We start from the raw sequence: 20,417 nt of genomic DNA on the forward strand, positions 1-20,417 counted from the left end.
AGTTGATTGTACTGAAATGTGTGTTGGCAGTGCCTGTACACAACCATCATATAATGATAAAAATCCATCCAGTGTTTTTTTTTAAATCTCCTTATATGTTTTCCCCTGCCTCAAATCGAGCCGTTCGACCGTGTGACGTCACACGGTCGGACGCCCCTACCGCGATTGTTGATTGACAGAAGCGTTTCAACACAGACCTGCCCTGAGTGAGCTGTCATCATAATCCGTCATTGTTGATGCTGTTGTGGCAAAAATTCTTCTCAAACAAACATCACTGCGTAAGAGACACTCAGTCAAATTATATAAAATAGAAGTATTTATTCTTGTAAGAATAGGAGCAGTCTAATACACAGTTGTTACCCTGTGCAGAAGAGTGACACACCCCCAGACAGACTGAACTAGCTTTTATCTTAGTTTCAAGGCCTCCTTCCCCCCAGAGCCTTCCTCCCAGTAGTTTTCCATAGACGTCACTAGTTGGCCCACTAAGCTCCCCTGCACCAAATGGCCTTCTGACATCTAGGTCAGAGGTCCTTGTTCGTCTGTTCTCTGGAGTGTCTCCCTCTTCTGCCTCCCCAGGTACATAAACAGAATCTTCTCTCACTACAAGTGTGAGACACACATGTGACATTCTTTGAATCACCTATATTTAACTAAAGATCAATGAATATCATTAAAATTGCCACCACAATGCGCTGGAGCAGAATGGCGTCTAAGCGATTGTGGTGATCTGTTCTTGGGTGTAATAACGAACACAGCACTCATTTTGATGTTCCTAAATCCGAACCGCTGAAGACGCAGTGGCTGAGTTTTGTTTTCGAAGGGAATATTCCCCACGAGCAACGTCAACGCTTTCATGTTTGCGCAAATCATTTCTGACCAGACTGCTTTATATACGAGGGTCAGTATAAAGCTAGTTTTGCTAAGAAGCTGCTCCTGAAAAAAGAATCAGTACCAACTATTCGTGTTTCTGCTGCACCTCCAGAAGAAGTGAGTGTAAAGTTTTATTAACCTTTATATTAATCTTTGCAAATCGCTTGCACTCTTCACGATGAATGCGGCTAAGGTTTACACTCAGGGTACATCACGGCATGTTTTTTATGTACAAACTTCTCAATATAATTTATAATCCCACGTTTATAATGAGCAACGCGTTATGGTTATTGTGTTATTACAAACTGTGTACGTATACATCAGTAAACACATAGCGTTCGTATCTCACTACTCTACCCTGTCAGTAAACAAAGATAGATCAAAGTGACATTATGTTAACCAACCATTCAGAAACGTCCTGTTCGAGCCTTAACCCTCTGGGGTCTAAGGTGTTTTTGGGGTCCTTGATATGTTTTGACATGCCCTGACATTTGTGCTTTTTTCAGTTGCTTATAAACATATTAATGGCACAGGTGAAATTACACTCTATTTAGCACAAACAGGGCTACCATAATATGTGAGCAACATACATGTTTGTATTTTTGAGAGAATATTATTTATGCATGGTTATTGAAAAAGCTAAAAATTAAAGTTTATGAAATAAGGCCACAAAACACATACTAAATATGTGTCCACAAGACTTTTGACTAATGGATGTTGTCACCTAGAGTTTTTGCTTCAAAATGATCTGAAAATCATCCTGCCTAATCATTCACATAAAACAATAGATTGTTTTAAATTGTGAAAAACATTTTTTTGTTTGGAAAGGCAATATGCGAATGGGCGTGAACGGCCCAACCCCCTCATGTATAATTAGGTGGTTCTCACCTGAGAAGACAAAGACCCGCATAATAATGAGCCTTTTATTCAGGTGTGTCACACAAGAAAGAATGCAAGGAAAATATATCTATATATATCTATATATATATATGTGTGTGTGTGTGTGTGTGTGTGTGTGTGTGTGTGTGTGTGTGTATACATACACACACACACGCACACACACACACACACACACACACATATATATATATATATATATATATATATATATAATCAAAATATAAATGAAAGTCAAAAGCACATTTTTAGTCATAACTGGAAACAAATCCTGGTCAAATAGGTTATATGGGCCATTCTATAGAATTGGTTCAAAGTTAGAGTTGGAATCATCTTGAAAAGAAAATTATTTTTCCATATAAAGTATTATTTTTTAAAGTAGGCCAATACATTTTATCATACATATTTTAAAGTTAAGGATTCATTATTTTGATATAGCTTGCATTGGAACAAACACTATAACAGTTGATTAGTTTATTTTTGACAAAACAAACTATACATTTAAAATGGTAAATGGACTGCATTTATATAGCGCTTTCACAGACCCAGTGGCCACCAAAGCGCTTTACATTTTGCCTCACATTCACCCATTCACTCACTCATTTAACAAATGAGCAGAAACTGTCTAACAAAAGCTTATAGTAAAAACTTTATAATCTATCCAAAGCTAGTCAACGAAATATTGTCTTTTATTTTGTCTAACAGTGCGCATCTGTGCGTTCGTTCATTCACACACACAGAGACATTTAAAATGTCTTTGATATTTAAACAGTCTTTTTGGTTTTACAGATACTATTCTATATCGCGATTAGAACAAATCTCAGTAGGCTATAGCAATATAGTTTGGATGTGTTCATGTAAAATAATGTAGGAGCGAGAGTGAATGAATGGCACAGCACGCGCGCGCGTCTGTGCCATTCATTCATTCATTCACACACAGACACGCAATTCATATTTAAACAGTCTTTGTGCAGTTTACAGACACTAATCAATAACGCGATTAGAACAAAGCACTTAAGAATAAATGACTTACTACATCAGCTGAATCTGTTGCTCCTCGAAATTAAACTACCAGCACTTCTGAGGTAACTTTTCCAGGATTATTATGATAGTATTATTCCTCACAGCGCAGCAAGACGAGGTAAAGTACAAGATTCTTATTAAACTGGATGTTTCATCCAGCTCATGTGGGCGTTTTCATGGCTTGCCTCAACATTTGCGTTTGTATAGCGTGCGCTCTCAGTGGGCCTGGTCACATTAACACGTGATACGCTATAATTGTTACATGTGTGTCCTGTGTTTCCCCCTGCTTAGTGTTTTTGGTTCAGCCCTGTGTTCCAGTTTTCCCGCTCCTCGTTTGTGTTCAGTTCATTCACCTGTGTTGTGTAAATTTGCCCCAGCTGTGCCTTGTTTCCATGATCTGTTCTCTGTGTATTTAAACCCTGTGTTCTCCCTCATTCCTGGTCCGTTCTCGTTTATGTAAAGTGTGTGTTGCGTTATCCTGCCTGTACCCGTTACCAAAAGTTATTGGAAGTAAAAGTAATTTGTATTGGAACCTTTGTGCCTCACCTTCATCTTCTGCCAACACCACCCGTAACAGAAGAACGGACCATAAATTTGGATTTTGCAGCAGTGGGGATCCTCCTTCTCTCCAAGGAGGACCAGTCCCTTGAGGCCCACAAACAGAGGTATTTGGACTTAGTACCCCATGTTCATTATGATGACACCAGCCTCTGTGTGTTCTTCCGGGCAGGTCTCAATGCTGAGACCAAAGCACGCCTGCCTGGAGATGGGCCTCGGGGGAACTTCAAGGCTTTTGTCGAGTGGGTGCTGTGGCATAATGGGTCTCCATTTACCATTGGGCACTGCGACAGCCCTGCCGAGCCTGCGCTCCACGTCACGCCTGCCGAGCCAGAGCTTCACGTCACGCCTGCCGAGCCAGAGCTTCACGTCACGCCCGCCGAGCCAGAGCTTCACGTCACGCCCGCCGAGCCAGAGCTTCACGTCACGCCCGCCGAGCCAGAGCTTCACGTCACGCCCGCCGAGCCAGAGCTTCACGTCACGCCTGCCGAGCCAGAGCTTCTCGTCACGCCTGCCGAGCCAGAGCTTCACGTCACGCCTGCCGAGCCAGGGCTCCACGTCACGCCCGCCGAGCCAGGGCTCCACGTCACGCCTGCCGAGCCAGAGCTCCACGTCACGCCTGCCGAGCCAGCGCTCCACGTCACGCCTGCCGAGCCAGCGCTCCACGTCAGCCCTGCCGAGGCTGCGCATCACGTCAAGCCCGCCGTGCCAGTAGGAATTTTAGTGGAGTTTGAAGACTGGCTTATAGACTTTGACACTGAGCCAGTGTTTCTTCACGTCAGCCCTGACAAGCCTGAGCTTCCTGTCAGCCCCGACGAGCCTGAGCTTCAAATCAGCCCTGCAGAGCCTTCTCTGCTGGTCCCGTCCAGCCCCGAGCCTTCTCCGCTGGTCCCGTCCAGCCAGAGCCTTCTCCGCTGGTCCCCTCCAGCCCCGAGCCTTCACCACTGTTCCCGTCCAGCCCGGAGCCTGTCCCGGTCCCTGAGCCTGTCACTTCCCTCAAGAAAATTTGGGGGGGGGGGGATATTGGCCACCCGAAGGGGCGTCTCCGCCATGGTCACCCGAAGGGGCACCTGCACATCCTGCTCTGCCCTGGAGGCGGCTTGCACATCCTGCTCTGCCCTGGAGGCTTCCTGCTCCGGGTAGGCCACACCCTCATCAGCCTCCAGTGCAAACCGCCCCCCCACCCCTGTAGATGTTCTACGGCGCAGGTCGCGCCGGTTTGGGAGGGGGCATAATGTTACATGTGTGTCCTGTGTTTCCCCCTGCTTAGTGTTTTTGGTTCAGTCCTGTGTTCCAGTTTTCCCGCTCCTCGTTTGTTCAGTCCATTCACCTGTGTTGTGTTAATTTGCCCCAGCTGTGCCTTGTTTCCATGATCTGTGTATTTAAACCCTGTGTTCTCCCTCATTCCTGGTCCGTTCTCGTTTATGTAAAGTGTGTGTTGTGTTATCCTGCCTGTACCCGTTACCAAAAGTTATTGGAAGTAAAAGTAATTTGTATTGGAACCTTTGTCTCACCTTCATCTTCTGCCAACACCACCCGTAACAATAATTAGGTGAAAGGAAAAAGACTGACATCTCTCTCTTTTCATACAGATTACATAAACTGAGAATAGTTGTTTTTTATATAAATGACTTCATTTAAAAGAAGAGAATTTCAGCTTCATAAAGAGAAATCTCTCATGTCTCTGTGACAAGTATTTACTGAGTTACAGTTAATTTTTCAGACGCGTTTCAGAATGAACTTCACTGACAGAGAAGGTAAAACGCGCATCATGTTTATTTTTCTTTATTTGACAAAAAGCACAACACTTTGTTTTTATTGTGAGTATACACAAAAAAATAGACACTTAACAGGATCGAATGATGTATAACACGTATATGTAAGATCAAAATCAGCAGAGTATTTTGAGTCTCTTTTGCACTTATAAGAAAAAAAGTGAGCTGATACCGCCGACCCCAGAGGGTTAATTGTCGAACTTCTTCGGGGCTGTCATCTTGTTCCGGGTCCGACTCTGGTTCAAACTGATACGGTTGCACAGATGTGTCCTCAGAGACTCCCGCTGCCATTCTTTCGCCAAAATATACCCTCAACTGTTGTCAAGGCAACACTCCCCGTGTGTTGTGTCAAAACGCCCCACAGAATGGAGGGGCAGTGAGCAGAGCTCATTATCATTTAAAGACACATGGGGCCCTATTTTAACGATCTGAAACGCAAGTGTCAAAGTGTAAAGCGCAAGTAACTTTGTGGGCGGATCCCGGCGCTGTTGCTATTTTCCCGGCGGGATAAATGCCTCTTGCGCCTGGCGCAAATCTAAAAGGGGTTGGCCTGAAGTAGCTTCATTATTCATAGGTGTGGTTTGGGCGTAACGTGAAATAAACCAATCAGAGCGTCATCTCACATTCCCTTTAAGAGCAGGTGTGCTTGTTCTAAAGCGGATTCCTATTATAACGGCGGATTTGCCAGGCGCGCGCCAGGAGCGGTTCACAGCCGAGGAGAGCAACGTTCTCGTCAGGGCCGTAAAACACAGAGAAGTGACATTGGGGATGGAGAAACCCACCCAAATTAACTTCTGTTAAACAGGCGTATGATAATTTGGGTAAATGTGTAAGCTACATGCTTTTATAATAAATTGTCTTTCTATCTATCTATCTATCTATCTATCTATCTATCTATCTATCTATCTATCTATCTATCTATCTATCTATCTATCTATCTATCTATCTATCTATCTATCTATCTATCTATCTATCTATCTATCTATCTATCTATCATAATAATGTATGATTTGCAAAAATGAAAACTGCTGCTTAGATGAGAGAATCAACGTGTATGCGCGTTGTGCACACGCTACATTGATTATGGCCAAGCATGCGCCCTTAAAATAGCATAATGAACAACGCGCAACGCGCCACTGACTTTAGACTAGTTTTTTCTGGTCAGTGGCGCAATTGTTTTATAGAACAGCAAAATAGCATGAGGGAAAGTTTGCGCCGGAACACGCCTCCTCTTTGCGCTGAACCGTCCCGGGGAAGTGTATTTCTTAGTTAACCGACGTGCGTCTGTGGAGGGAAAAGTCCGCTTTGCGCGGGTGCAAAATAGGAATGATACATGCGTCAGTGTACAAAGTCATTTGCGCCGAGTGCAAGATAGGGCCCATGAACTTCAACGGCGTGCTGAAAACAGAGCTGTTTTTGACCAGGTAAAATGAGTAGGGATGTCCAGATCCGATCACGTGGTTTCAGAATCGATCGGAATCGGAAGTTACCTCCTGATCAGGACTCGGATATATGTAAATTAGGGGTGTAACGGTACATGTATTCGTAATTATTGAACCGTTTCGGTAGGCTTCCTGTTCGGTACGCATACAAACCAAACGATTCCTAGGACCATTTTTCCTGCAGACAAAATCCGCGCTGGCACAACGTTGCGCAACATCAAATGGCAAACGTAATGAAAGCGGAACGAAACTGCGCTACTAATTTAACGGACCATTTATCAGTTCGGACCAGCAACATCTGTGCAGCGCGAGATCAAGCGACACTGTGCTAAGAGATCCAGTGAAGAAAACATTTGAATTCGCCACTGAAGTAATAACATTGCTGCGAGATCTAGTGAGAAGCATTCAAATTTCTCCGTTATTAACCGTAGATCTCTTAGATCAAACAGCGCTGACGTGGGAACCAGGAGAAACATTGTGCCGTGAATGAACATGGATTTAATGTTGCACTTTAAAACTCAAATATTATATAAATATATATTTAAATGTTATTTTTAATGTGATTACCAAAACATTATTTGTTCATCCTTCAAAGATTACCCCCATTTATAAACCTGAAAGTTTCAAGTTGTAGGAAGACTCAAACTTATTTAAAAATAGTTTTTCTTTTAAAGTCCCTGTAAAGGCAATTCTAAAAAAAAATTCTAAACCCATTATAAATGTTAGAAATGTATTGCTAAAACATATTACAAAGACTGTGAACTGTGAAGTACTGAATTGTGGAGTTAGACCGTTAAACAGTTTTTCACCATTGCTATTTTCCGGATTTTTTGGGCAGGGCTAAAACGGGGCTCGATGACGCACTGGAGCCCCTGAGCTCCTGGACACGTCCCTACTTGATGACGCACTAAGCCCACTGAGGCTGGCTCCTCCCCTAACAATAGAGCACATTCGCATCAGTTTGGCGCTCAATCGCGAGTTACTGTCAGTACAGTTTGCTAGCTAGCTATGCCTTCGACACGGAAATGCATAGGCTACTACCTGGATGCGATCATGTACAAAACAGATTGGTGTCTTTATTTAAATTTCCTGAAAACGATCACATCAAGAAGAGGTGGATTAATTTTGTTGAAGAGCCAACCTTGATGTAGAGCTGATCGAGGATCACCGCCAACACCCGCCTCTGTAGTGATCATTTTACACGTGATAGCTTTAGAAACTTTCGTCGGAGACAACTGGGATTCACTGATAATCCGCTGTTACTGGTGAATGGGGCCGAACCGACTATCTCCCGCCTCGGCCTTCATCTCCCCGTCCCGAAAGCAGTATTACCTAATATCACCGTCGGCTCGACTCGGCTGCTTTCCTGCGAGTGGGCGTGGTTTTAGCACAGCCGGCAGACACGCCCCTAGCGTTTGAGAGCAGAGAATACTGCTCATTTTTTCAAGATTTTGATAGCTTATTTTATGTACTTGCCGGCTTTTTTTATCATTCAAATTTGGCTGGGTGGCTAATAACACATTTTTCTGTGCTGTGACAACCTCAGAACACATACTTAATTTTGACTTTACAGGGACTTTAATAAATAGGAAATTTCTCTGGCATTTCTTTCTTTTTGCTGTATCTTATCGAACCGCAAATTTTGTGAACTGTTACACCCCTAATGTATTTATATATTCTCATTATTTTTTTATACACTTTTAAAACATTTTTATTTTTTGTTTACATGCCTGCCGGGTATTTTAAGTTGAGGTGCTATTTGTTTTTATATTAGACTTTTTCTATATTTACTGTTGCACTAAAGTCCAATAGTGAAGATTTTATGTTATTTATTACTTGATTGTTCAAGCAACCTCACAGAAGTGCTCTGTTTATTAACAGAGTTGTTGAATGTTAAAATAAGGTGAATTAAATAAAAAATAAGGAACATCCTGGATCTGTTTTTTCTCTCTTCTTTATTCTTTTTGTATGTATTATATAAGTATCGGATCGGGACTCGGTATCGGTAGATACTCAAAATCAAATGACTCAGACTCGGACTCGAGGGCAAAAAAACCCTGATCGGGACATCCCTAAAAATGAGTGTTTTGGGGGTAAAATACTAATGAGAATTTTTAATTAAAGTATATTACAAACTTTTAATTTAGACCCTAAAGAATCAAATTAACTTAATATATGACCACTTTAAAGTCAGGTGAATTCTAAATGGTTCATCAGCTGGAAAAAAAATCTTTCTAAAAGTGATTCCAAAGATAACGTTCCTCTGTCTCATTATTGTTATAGTTGTGATGTGGACTATTCTAATAGAATTAGAATGTTAATTAAACTTTATAGTTACAGTTATCATCCTTGTTTTGAATGGGCTTTAAATCATCCTCTTTTATTCAACGTGTTTACTGGCACGACAACGGGACAACCTGTCACTCACATGACATCACAGCAAACCACAACCATCCATCAATCCAAACAATTCTCAATGGACAAAATCAAGTCCTGTCCTATTAGAAAAAAATAATTAAATTTGACAGTTATCGTCCTTGCTTTTAAGGGCTTTAAATCATCCTCTTTCTCATATGTAATTTTGGGAAGTCTGATTCGTTTTAGTTAATCGTTTCAATAAACAACGATTCACTGATTTACTTACCTTGTGCAGCATTTAGCATCTATTTTATAGCTAAATGTTTAGCTAAACGCTGCTGTTCGTTACAATGTTTTCAAATATATTCTAGGTTTTTATTGTTGTTGTGCAGCATTTATTATTAAACTGATTAAGTTTAATGTAGTCACCCTAATCTGATTAAATTAGAAATGTTATAATCTACATATTTAAAAGATGTTCATTCCTTAATACATCCAATGGTTTTATGTTTTTTTTGTGTTAATAGCTTATTGTCTAGTTGACTACTTTAAAAAAAAAAAAACCTTGACTGTAGCTGGACTAAGTTGCTATGACTCGTTGAGCTGTGTCGATGTGAATTCGGACGATTCCCTGTTCTGTTCTATATAATCAATGTCAATAAAAAAATGCCAATAGAAAAGATGCAATGTTGAAATATAATCCTAAATATTTTAAACGAAGCTGAAAGTATTTCATTGGTTGCTGAAGTAAAAGCATAATCTGATCAGCCAAGATATTTATTAAACAAACATGGAAATGTGTAGAACTTTGTGAATGACTTGTGATACAATATTTTCTGAAATCTGCTGAGCTTTCCACTACGCACACACGATCAATATTTTAAATTGAGTCAATCAGCTCCTTGTGTTTCCTATTACATACGCAGGAGATCATTTAACACTGGTTATTTTCTATGTGGTATCTTGGAAACGATCGAATCTCACAATTCATAAATAAACGTTATTCTCTAGAAACTTGAGAGGCTCTGGCGTAAGAATTTAAGGCTATTAGTGGTGATTGCTGCATGGCAGACACGTGGCATTCTTGAGGATGGTTTAAATTGAATATCTTTTTATCCATCTTTATCTCTGTGGGGTTTTTTTTCTATGTGTTTGTGTTAGCTGCAGGGCACACTTGTATAATCAGAATTATTTTTTCTTTCTTTCAGGCCTTTCTTTTATGCCCTACTTTCACATCTTTTCCAGAATTTAGAGTTTTTCCACACATTTTTTTTTAAATCAAAACGGATCTCTGGGACCCAGCGGAGATTAAAACGCAAGTCCTTAATCCTCCCAGGAGACTTCCACATACATGTCTTAAACCACTGCATTCAGGATACATTTTTCGCAGAAAGAAAATACTTTTGGCCAATAGAGGATCTACACATCATGTGACCATCTGTTTGACCAACCAATGGCAGACAAGTTTTAAAGCAAGTTATTTTATTTGTACAGTTCTGTCTGGTTATGCTATAGGCACACAAATTACATACATTCACCTTTCAAAATCTGAATGAACTATTTGTAATTTATTATTAAAAACAGAATCGCTAGTGCATGATATCATGGCCAAATTTATTGCAGCGTCTGAAGTAATTTCACATGCTCAAAGCCTACACTAAATATTTTCTAGGGAATATCACAGTTATGCCCACTGGCTGTAACACCGTTTTTCTGTTTACGTTTACAGATTGTGAAAACCTGAGGTGTAAACTGACCTGTAGAGTTGGTGGGACTAGACGTCTGGTTCCATAGAATCAAAGTGCGAGCTAGGAAAGAAAAGAAAACCAATTACCACATAGATTTACAGTATGGGGTCATGTCTGCAATATGTGACTTTTAAATATGTATTTTTAAACATTATATTAAATACATACATACACAATATATACAGTATATATTATAAAATAAAAAACACATTTTAAATGAAGAAGAGTGACATGATAAAGTAAAATAAATGCTAAGCGCCACTTATCAATATTTCCTGTGCAGAAATATAAGTGCAGAGCTTCTTACACACAATACAATCTTATCCAGAACCTTTCTCCATTAATAGGTTTAATGATTTGCGACACCTTATATTGCTTGATGACTGGTGGATGATGTCGATCCTTGCTGAAAGTGTGACATTTACAAACACTCCCACATTCTCTCGTTCTTTCGTCTCAACACAAATTGCCTTCAGATTTAAATTGACAGCACATATTTCTTGGTTTCTCACTGACAAATGATCGAAGCCTACAGATGTCCCTAAGTAAATAAAACAAGGTATACAAAAAGTTGATCTTGGAGGTAGGGCTGTTTGTAATCTAATCTAATCAAATCTAATCTAATCTAATCTAATCTAATCTAATCTAATCTAATCGAATAATACACTGGGTATTATTTTTCAATGATTCTTTCTGTAGGTTATCATTAAACAAGTAGGTGGCAACAAGTATTTACGAGTGAGTCATTGAATCATTTACAACTGATTCATTGTATAACACAAAATCTGAATTCAGAACCGTATACGAGTATACTCCTCGTACTTTTACTATATCTTTTTATGACAGAAATAGTAATAGTATGCTAGTATGTGGTTCCGGATCCCAGCCTGTGTTCCCCTGGTTTTGTGTGGTTTTTTATGTTATTTCCTGTATCAGACGCTCACGTTCAACATTTCATTGACGTGACCACGTAATTGGGATCACTTTAGGGAGCCCTATCATCTTCGAGTGTCTACAGAACGAGCCAATGAACGTTAGCGTGCGTGAAATGCGTCCCGCACCCCGTCCCGCAGCGCGGGTATAAACAGGAAGCAGGCGCACGCACTCATTGTCTTTGATTTCGGAGCCGAGCTTCCTGTTCATCTCTGAATCTGCAGACTGCTGTTGTTCGTTGAAAACTCTACAGACAGTGTTGGTGTGACGGCGCGAGCAGCGAGTGGCCGCAAACATTTCTTTGTTCAAACAACTGCTGTTTTACAGCAAGAGAGCTTGTGTCAGTTCGGTGGGCATTTACCATCAGTGTACACAATACACAGCAGCCATTCCCTGGGTGCCTCAGCACTGTGAGAGTTCACAAAGAGCATATTTTCTTTCACAAAAAGAGCAACACAAGCGTGACCCTGTGTCCTTTTCAGGATGTCATTCCGCTTGTGCGTTTCTGGATGCGGCCGTTTCCTAGCGCCAGCAGACGGCAACAATAGCTGCCTCTCGTGTTTGGGCATTCAGCATGCTGAGGCAGCCTTTGTGAATAGTTCATGTTCCCATTGCGGGATGTCAGCATTGAGTTTGAGAATCACTTACCTCAAGGGAGGTGCAGTCCCCTTGCCTCTGCCCCGATCTAGTGCCTATTCTGGACCTCAGAAGGACCTCTTCTGGGACACCGAGAAGGTCGGGCTTGCGTGGAACACTCCACCACATCCCGAATCTTCTCGGTTGGACGATTGGTTTCTCGGGGCGGGTCGTGCTGGTTCTCCGCGCAACGCCCCGGTACCATTCTTTCCGGAAGTGCATGAGGATCTCACTAGGACGTGGACGGCGCCATATAGTGCCAGAAGACGTCCTAGTGGATCCGCCCTCCTCACCACCCTCGATGGCGGAGCAGCTAAGGGGTATGTGGATGTCTGCCGGTGGAGCGTACTGTGCGATGCAACTGTGTCCAGCGTCCGCTTCCTCCTGGCGGGGTAATCCACGCCTCCCGTCCAAGGCTTGTAAGTTTTTGTCCGGTACGGCAAAGGCTTACAGAGCCTTTGGACAGGCTGCTTCCGCCCTCCATGCCATGGCGCTCCTGCAGGTCCACCAGGCCCAGGCGCTCATGGACATACACAAGGGTGATTCTGACCGAGAGCTCCTCCGGGAGCTCCGTGCGGCAACTGACCTCGCCCTCTGGGCGACAAAAGAAACCGCATGTTCCGTCGCTCAGGCGATGTCCACCTTGGTGGTCCAGGAACGCCACCTTGGTTGGCTCAACCTGGCGGATATGAGGGACACCAATAAATATCGGTTCCTGGATGCCCCTCTTTCCCACGTAGGGTTATTCAGCGATGCGGTCAAGAACTTTGCCCAGCAGTTCTCGGTCGCTTCTTGCCATTTATATTCCAGGCCTGCTCAACCGTGCAGCCGACGAGCTCTCAGACCCTGTGCAAAGTTAGGGAGGATGAGGAGTAGGTGTTGCTTGTTGCGCTGTATCGGCCCAACCAGACCTGGATCCCGGAGCTAGTGCTACTCGCGACAGCCCCTCCCTGACCCATTCTTCTGAGAGAGGACCTGCTCTCTCAGAGACGCGGAGGTTCTAGGTGACCTACCCCAGGAGGTAGTTGACACCATCACTTCCGCTAGAGCCCCCTCTACGAGGCGCCTCTATGCGTTGAAGTCGAACCTGTTCGTTGAGTGGTGTTCTTCTCACCAGGAGAACACCTGAACTTGCTCAATCAGAGCTGTGCTTTCCTTCCTGCAAGATGGGTTGGAGCGAAGGCTGTCTTCCTCCACCCTTAAAGTGTATATTGCCGCTATCGCCGCACATCACGATGCAGTTGAGGGTAAGTCGCTGGGAAAGCACGACCTGATCGTCAGGTTCCTGAGCGGGGCAAGGATATTAAATCCGCCTCGCCCACTCTCTATAGCCTCTTGGGATTTGTCTCTGGTCCTTTCGGCTCTTCAGAGACCACCCTTTGAGCCTTTGCAATCAGCAAAGTTAAAAATTCTGCCTCCATCAAGAGGGTAGGTGACCTGCATGCATTTTCGGTCTACAAATCGTGCCTGGAATTCGGCCCGGCTAACTCTCACGTGATCCTGAGACCCTGGCCCGGATACAAGCCCAAGGTTCCTACCACTCCCTTCCGGGACCAGGTGGTGAACCTGCAAGCGCTGCCTTCAGAGGGCAGACCCAGCCCTGGCTTTTCTCTGTCCCGTTCGCGCTCTGCTCCTATACATGGACAGAACGCAAAGCCTCAGGACCTTAAACCAGCTCTTCACCTGTTACGGAGGCCACCAGAAGGGAAAGGCTGTCTCCAAGTAGAGGATGGCCCACTGGATGCCATCGCCTTGGCTTACGAAGCCCAAGACATGCCTTACCCGCCCAGTTGAGAGCCCACTCCCCTAGGAGTGTCGCTTCTTCCTGGGTGCTGGCACACACCGCCTCGCTGACAGATATCTGTAGAGCTGCGGGCTGGGCGACACCTAACACGTTCGCTAGGTTTTATAGCCTACGCATTGAGCCGGTTTCTTCCTGTGTGCTCGCTTCAACCAGCCAGTAACACTGAAGTTCCCGCTCTAGTGTCGGCTTGCTGCGCCATCTAATGCATAGATATGTACCCTGTAATTTTAAAAAAGCCTATACAGTATGTATTGGTACACAATTATTACAAAAAGGTACGCAGTGTATGTTCTCGCTAAATTGCTCCCAAATGTTAGATTTTTGTATCATAATAGTTGAATAAGTTCCCCTTAGTTCTATAATACTTACAGTATAAATATATATTTTTTATTCTCCTGGTTATTACCCCTTTATTCCCCAAACTTTACATATTGTTCCCTTATACTTGCATGTAAGTACTTTATAGGTACACTATAATTACATAAAGTTACACTGTAAAATCACTTTAATTACACAGTACTTTCCGGGCTGTAATCTAAAGCGTTACCAGGATGTGAACGAAGCCACTGAGCAACAATACAATTCATTGTTGTTGTTTTCATCAGATATTTTGTGCATCTGCAGTAAATATGTTGTTTACAAGGTCTCATAAGTTGTAAACATTTTGGATGTTTAAAGTAATTACAAATAGACAATGTGAAAAAAAAAGTAAAACAAACTTTTTAACAGTACAATATTGCCTCTGTTTGCCTATCAATCCTTTGCCTATCAATACATGGTTGAATTTGTTTCTCTTCACCCTCCTGTCCGCTGTTCAGCAAGATAAAACAAGCACACATCTATTAATCTTCTACTCCACAAATACGATGGACAGTTCGGCTGGAGCAGAACACACACACTGGCGCTAATAACCCACACTAGCATGTCACCGTGTCTGCTCATCCTCTGGCCCGGAAATAACAGGTGAGTGGACAGGGATATCCATGCTGAATAATTCATAAAGGATATGAGCAGCTCTGCTCTCAATTTCTTTTCAAATCGCAGAAACGGATGTGCAAAACAATGTATTCTCATTATCGTGCTGTAAACATATTGATTTGAAAATGAGGTTCCACCCTACAGAATGAAGTTTGTTTATTTGGCAGCACAATGAGGGACATTGCTGTTTCTGCAAACGTAATTTATCCTGACATCCATGTTTGTGTTTAGGTTAGAGATTTTATGGGAACATTATGCCTTTTAGGAAATAAAAGCATATGATCTCGATGTGCTTTATACAAGCTACTGCACATCTCTCAGGAAAAAAAATATCTATTCTTGGATGTGATACTGCGCTGATAGTTTGAAGTTTACTCTCATAAATTTCTCAATTTATCTGCTGATCTGAGGAGCTGGAAAAAAACATTATCAAAACGCAAGCAAACAAACAAGTTTTGAATCAATTCATTCAAACACACAACTCAAACTGATTCTCAGCTTTTAAACAATGCTGAAACACTTAATCAGAACTTGAAAAGGAGAGTTACTGAATGCACGTCCTTCAGAATGTGTTTTGTACTGAAAACAAGATGTTCAGCCCCCACTATGTTGTTTGTTTGAGGTCAAACTGCATGTGATATCGGTGCCAGAATGATGCTGAGGACACCCACGGCTCACAGTGTGAACAGACAGAAATGTTTGCGTGCAGATGTATTTATGCTTATCTGTTTGTGTGTATATGAGAGAAGGAATTTACGAGTGTTCACAGAACAGGCTAAACGAATTTGCGGTCACATGTTCAGCATTTGATTTACTTTAAAACAAGCATACATAATTTATTATGCATAAAGCGGACTGCACTTGCTATAACAATACGTGTAATTAAAAAACATACATGTCAAGGGTTAGTAAAAATGCATTTAAATTAACTCAAGATGAATTTTGCAAAGTGTCATCCTAATCATAAAAATAATATATTTTTGCAATAAAATAAACAAACAATATCTTTCTTGTTTACTTACTGTTTACTTATTTTAAACACTGTATTAAATGTTTTCATCTTCCACAATAACGTAATGTCTTAAGTTACAGGACTGGACAGGATGGAATGGTCATTCAACTGTTCAAATAAAAAAAAAACTAAAATTAATTGCAATTAATTTGATAAAGTAATCAGCATAGTGTAATTCAATAGCAATTTTTGTATGTAATATTTAGTATGATTTAAAATTTGACTGACAGACTGATCATTCTATGACTAGCTGATAAGTCTCAAATTAGTGCTTCTCTAGTAATGGCTGAAGTCATTGTAAGCATTTGAGGTTTTTGTAATTTCATTAATTTCAGCTGTCAATTTCAAATAATGCTGCGTCCTATCCAACAATCCTCTGGATATCAGCAATCCATGACAAAGCTCTTGACCCATCCTGATATAAACCCAAACAGCCCCTTGTAAAACAACAGGCAATGTTCAAAGGTCAGCTTGTTAAATGACTCTTAAACTTCTCTTCGTCAAGACTCTCAATTAGTATCACTAAGGTTACCACAGACACACAAAGCAGATAAATTCAGTTAGTCAGAAACACTTGATTAACCCATTTCACCTTAAAACACAGTCCTTCTCAAAGCGTTGTTGCTGCCAGTGAGGGACCGTCAACATGGGTGTTGTTTTCTGCAGGTTACTGTGAAGTGTTTACAGCTAATTAAAGAACTAGACGGTACAGGACTCTACGTTTACAAACTTTTACTAAATAACCTACTAAGACACAGATCCAATAGGATGTTAAGGCATATGGTTTCTGGAACAGAATACAGACAACACATCCATCCCTCATCTGTCCCTAAAGACGGCATAATTTGAAAATCAATTTTCTTTGAGAGTAAAGGTCCACGTTTTTTGGACTGTATGACACTCATTCCAGACCCAGATATTCAAGAAACCTTTCTATCTTGTTCGGAAAGCCTCCAATAGCAACTAGGAGAGGAAGTAACATTCAACATCACCTGTCTCTTTTCGTCGATACGGAGCGTGACAGATGAGTTGAAGGTATTACTCTGCATTTCATAATCATCGCCACAGGGACCAGCAATCCCTAAACAGCCACATCCCTGGCCTGGTTTCCTTCCTTGCAATGCAGAACACCCAATATTGAATCTAAGACTGCAGATATGGCACATCCATTAAAAACGTTTAATTTTTCAACTCAGATAGCCAATGTGAGTGTTTTTTTGTTTTTTTTTAATCCAGTAAAATTCCACAACATTGACTCCCTGTGAGTCTGCAATTGTTGCACTGGCACCAGCAGGCTTTGTTGCCACAGCTGTGCTGGAGATTAGTGGTTGAATTCTTCAAGACTTGAGTAATTATATCATCACTTGGTCGAGCCGGCCAGTGTAAGGTTCAGATTTAACAGGCGTTCAGGACAGATTAATTATGCGTTAAATGGTGAGCATTTAAAAATACGATGTTTAGTTTAGTCCTGGAAAATCTTAGCTAAAATCGCCGTTGGTATAGCCGTGTTAATGCTGCACAAAGAAATACGACTGTAAGATTAATCAGATATTTGACAACAACTGCAAATAATTACCAACACACTATTGACTCGCCGAATGGTTGTATGACCCTGTACACATATATAGTTCAGGGCAGTGGTGTAAACTTGATCCATTAATCTGCCTGTATTTAAGAGGAAAGCCACACAAACAGCAGTATGTGAGAGATTTACTCTTTGAAGTTTTAAGGATGGTGCGCTTGCCAGATTTCACACCAGATTGGTTACACCTGAACTGTTATGAATACAGGATCAACTTTTCAGTACACAGTACTGCAAGTCAATATATATAATAATTTAGGTAGAGTGTCTAAATAGGTCTGCAAGTGACTTACTGTCCATAGTGAAGAAGAAAAAAAAGATTCTCAATTGATTCTCCAATATAGCAACAAGACCTGTTGCTGGGGTTACATGCTTATCAAGATTTTTGTTTCTCTGAAAAAAACGACCCTGGTAAACTCACAGGTTTAGAAGAAATCTCAAAAGTCACTCTTTAAGTGCTTATTCCTGTTTTCTACACAGTGCGACCATTGATATAACTGACAACCACGTTCTGAAGTTGAATTCACTCTTAAAATGTACAGCAGTTTTACAAAATAAACTTAAAATATTTATTCTGTTTATAAGATTTAAATATTTCAATTGTATGACAAATTCCAACAAAAGTCCAACAGAGGGGGTTAGGAAGTGGGCGAATGGCAGGCAGACTGGTACCAGGGCAGAGACGAAGGCAGAAGCAGCAAGGCAGGAACCCCCAGCAGGATGGTCAGGATGAAGGTCAACGGCAGAGATGATGGAGGGGGAGCCATGAGAGAGGCTTGGCAGCAGGATACAGGGAGACGACTGACTGAAATGAATCTGTTAGTGGAGAATACAGGTGGAGCCACGGGACTGTAGGGATCGTAGGGACGATGATGAAGGTCCTCGATGGAAGGGCAGAGCTGCAGCGACAATACAGGCGGAGGTGAACAGACATGCTTCACAGGAGAACACAAGAATGAACAACATGAATGGCCCTTTTGGCCTACAAGGAACAGGCAGGGAACTAGATTCATACAAAACATGCAGAGGAGATGGGAGCGGGAATTCACATTCTAAAATTTCAGTGCTGTGTGAAGGAAGAGGCTCGGTGCAGGACACAGAAACAGGAACAGGCAGGATGCATTCACTCTCTAAGTCTATAAGCAGTAATTCACCAGCCACGGTTGATGGGGTGGGGCTCCACGACATCCCCTCAAACTCCACCAGTAAATCCACTGGCACGGGCAAACCGTCGGGCTCAGGCTCTGGGATGATCCGTTGCTCAGTCCGTGATGTTGGTGCTTCGATCGTGGCAGATCTGGGCACATGCTTTGTCATCGCTGGGCTGGTGGCTGGCACTCTGCTTTCCTCCCAGCTCTTGCAGATAGTGAATGGGGAACCGTCGTGGAGGAGTACCTACTCCATGTATTTCTTAAGGCTCTCCAGAGTCTCATCTCCGGGCAGGCACGCCCTGGTCTTCTCATTAAGGCCCGCCCGAAAAAAAACACACGCAGACTGGTGTCGTCATAGTGACAATGACAATGTTTTCACTCATGACATGACAATGTTATAAATCCAGGAAAGCCCACGTGTGTGTTTCTAGGGACTATTTCCCCTGCTAGAGCAAGAGGATTCTGACTGCCATGCACTAGATCCATAAATAGGGTCCGTTAATGTGTCACGGCTGGGTTGCAAAACCGAGATGAAATGGATCTAAACGCAGCTGTTTTATTTAACAGGACTTAAATAGAAACAAACCCCTCAGGACCAAACTTGAGGCAGGAACAGAGCAGCCAAGCACAACATAACAATAACGGACAATTGAACTGAACACAACACTGAGCTTAAATAGACCAAACTAATCAATTAACCAAATTAACATCAGGTGTGACGGATAATAAAGCAATGAAAAACCATGGAAACTAACAGAAACACATGTGCAAAACCCACCCACAAACAGAAACAAAACCAGAAGATCCCTAACAGCTTTGGAATAACTGAACCGAATTTAATTAATTCTGAATTTTATACTTATGGCAAAGTTAAGTGAATTTAAAGGGGTCATATAATGGTACATGCACTTTTACAAGTTGATTGTACTGAAATGTGTGTTGGCAGTGTCTGTACACAACCATCATATAATGATAAAAATCCATCCAGTGTTTTTGTTTTAATCTCCTTATATGTTTTCCCCTGCCTCAAATTGAGCCGTTCGTTTTTGTGACGTCAATAAAACGGACGCCCCTCCCACGATTGTTGATTGACAGGAGTCAGCACAGGAGTTTCAACACAGACCCGCCCTCGCTCGTCCTGTCAATCATAGTCTGTGGGGATCGGCGCGGTCATTGTTGATATGCTGGAGCACTGTCTATGAGCAGAATGGCGTCTAAGCGATTGTGGTGTTCTGTTCTTGGGTGCAATAACGAACACAGCAGTCATTTTAATGTTCCTAAATCCGAACCGCTGAAGACGCAGTGGCTGAGTTTGTTTTCGAAGGGAATATTCCCCACGATCAACGTCAATGCTCTCATGTTTGCGCGAATCATTTCTCAGTGGACTGCTTTATAAACGAGGATCAGTGTAAAGCTGGTTTTGCTGAGAAGCTGCACCTGAATAAAGGATCGGAACCTATTCGTCTTCCTGCTGAACCTTCAGAAGAACTAAAGTGAGTGTAACGTTTTATTAATCTTTATATTAATATTTATATAATCTTTGCAAATCGCCAGCTGCACGCTTCACGATGAATGCGTCGGTTTACACTCAGGGTACATTACAGCATGTTTTCTATGTACAACGTTCTCAATATAATTCATAATCCCACG

The 20,417-nt window shown here is 42.0% G+C and overlaps 1 protein-coding gene across 1 annotated transcript in view; it reads right to left on the bottom strand.

Moving 5' to 3' along the window:
• Window positions 1-20,417, bottom strand: part of LOC130075288 (corticotropin-releasing factor receptor 1-like) — a 129,573-nt gene that overhangs the window by 45,385 nt on the left and 63,771 nt on the right. The window contains exon 3 of the mRNA XM_056239873.1: window positions 10,681-10,731. Coding sequence (XP_056095848.1) covers window positions 10,681-10,731 — 51 coding nt within the window. The remainder of the gene's footprint in view (window positions 1-10,680; window positions 10,732-20,417) is intronic.

Source organism: Rhinichthys klamathensis, unplaced genomic scaffold (assembly GCF_029890125.1).
Source record: "Rhinichthys klamathensis goyatoka isolate OS25496 unplaced genomic scaffold, OSU_Roscu_1.1 h1tg000571l_1, whole genome shotgun sequence".
NCBI lineage: Eukaryota > Metazoa > Chordata > Actinopteri > Cypriniformes > Leuciscidae > Rhinichthys > Rhinichthys klamathensis.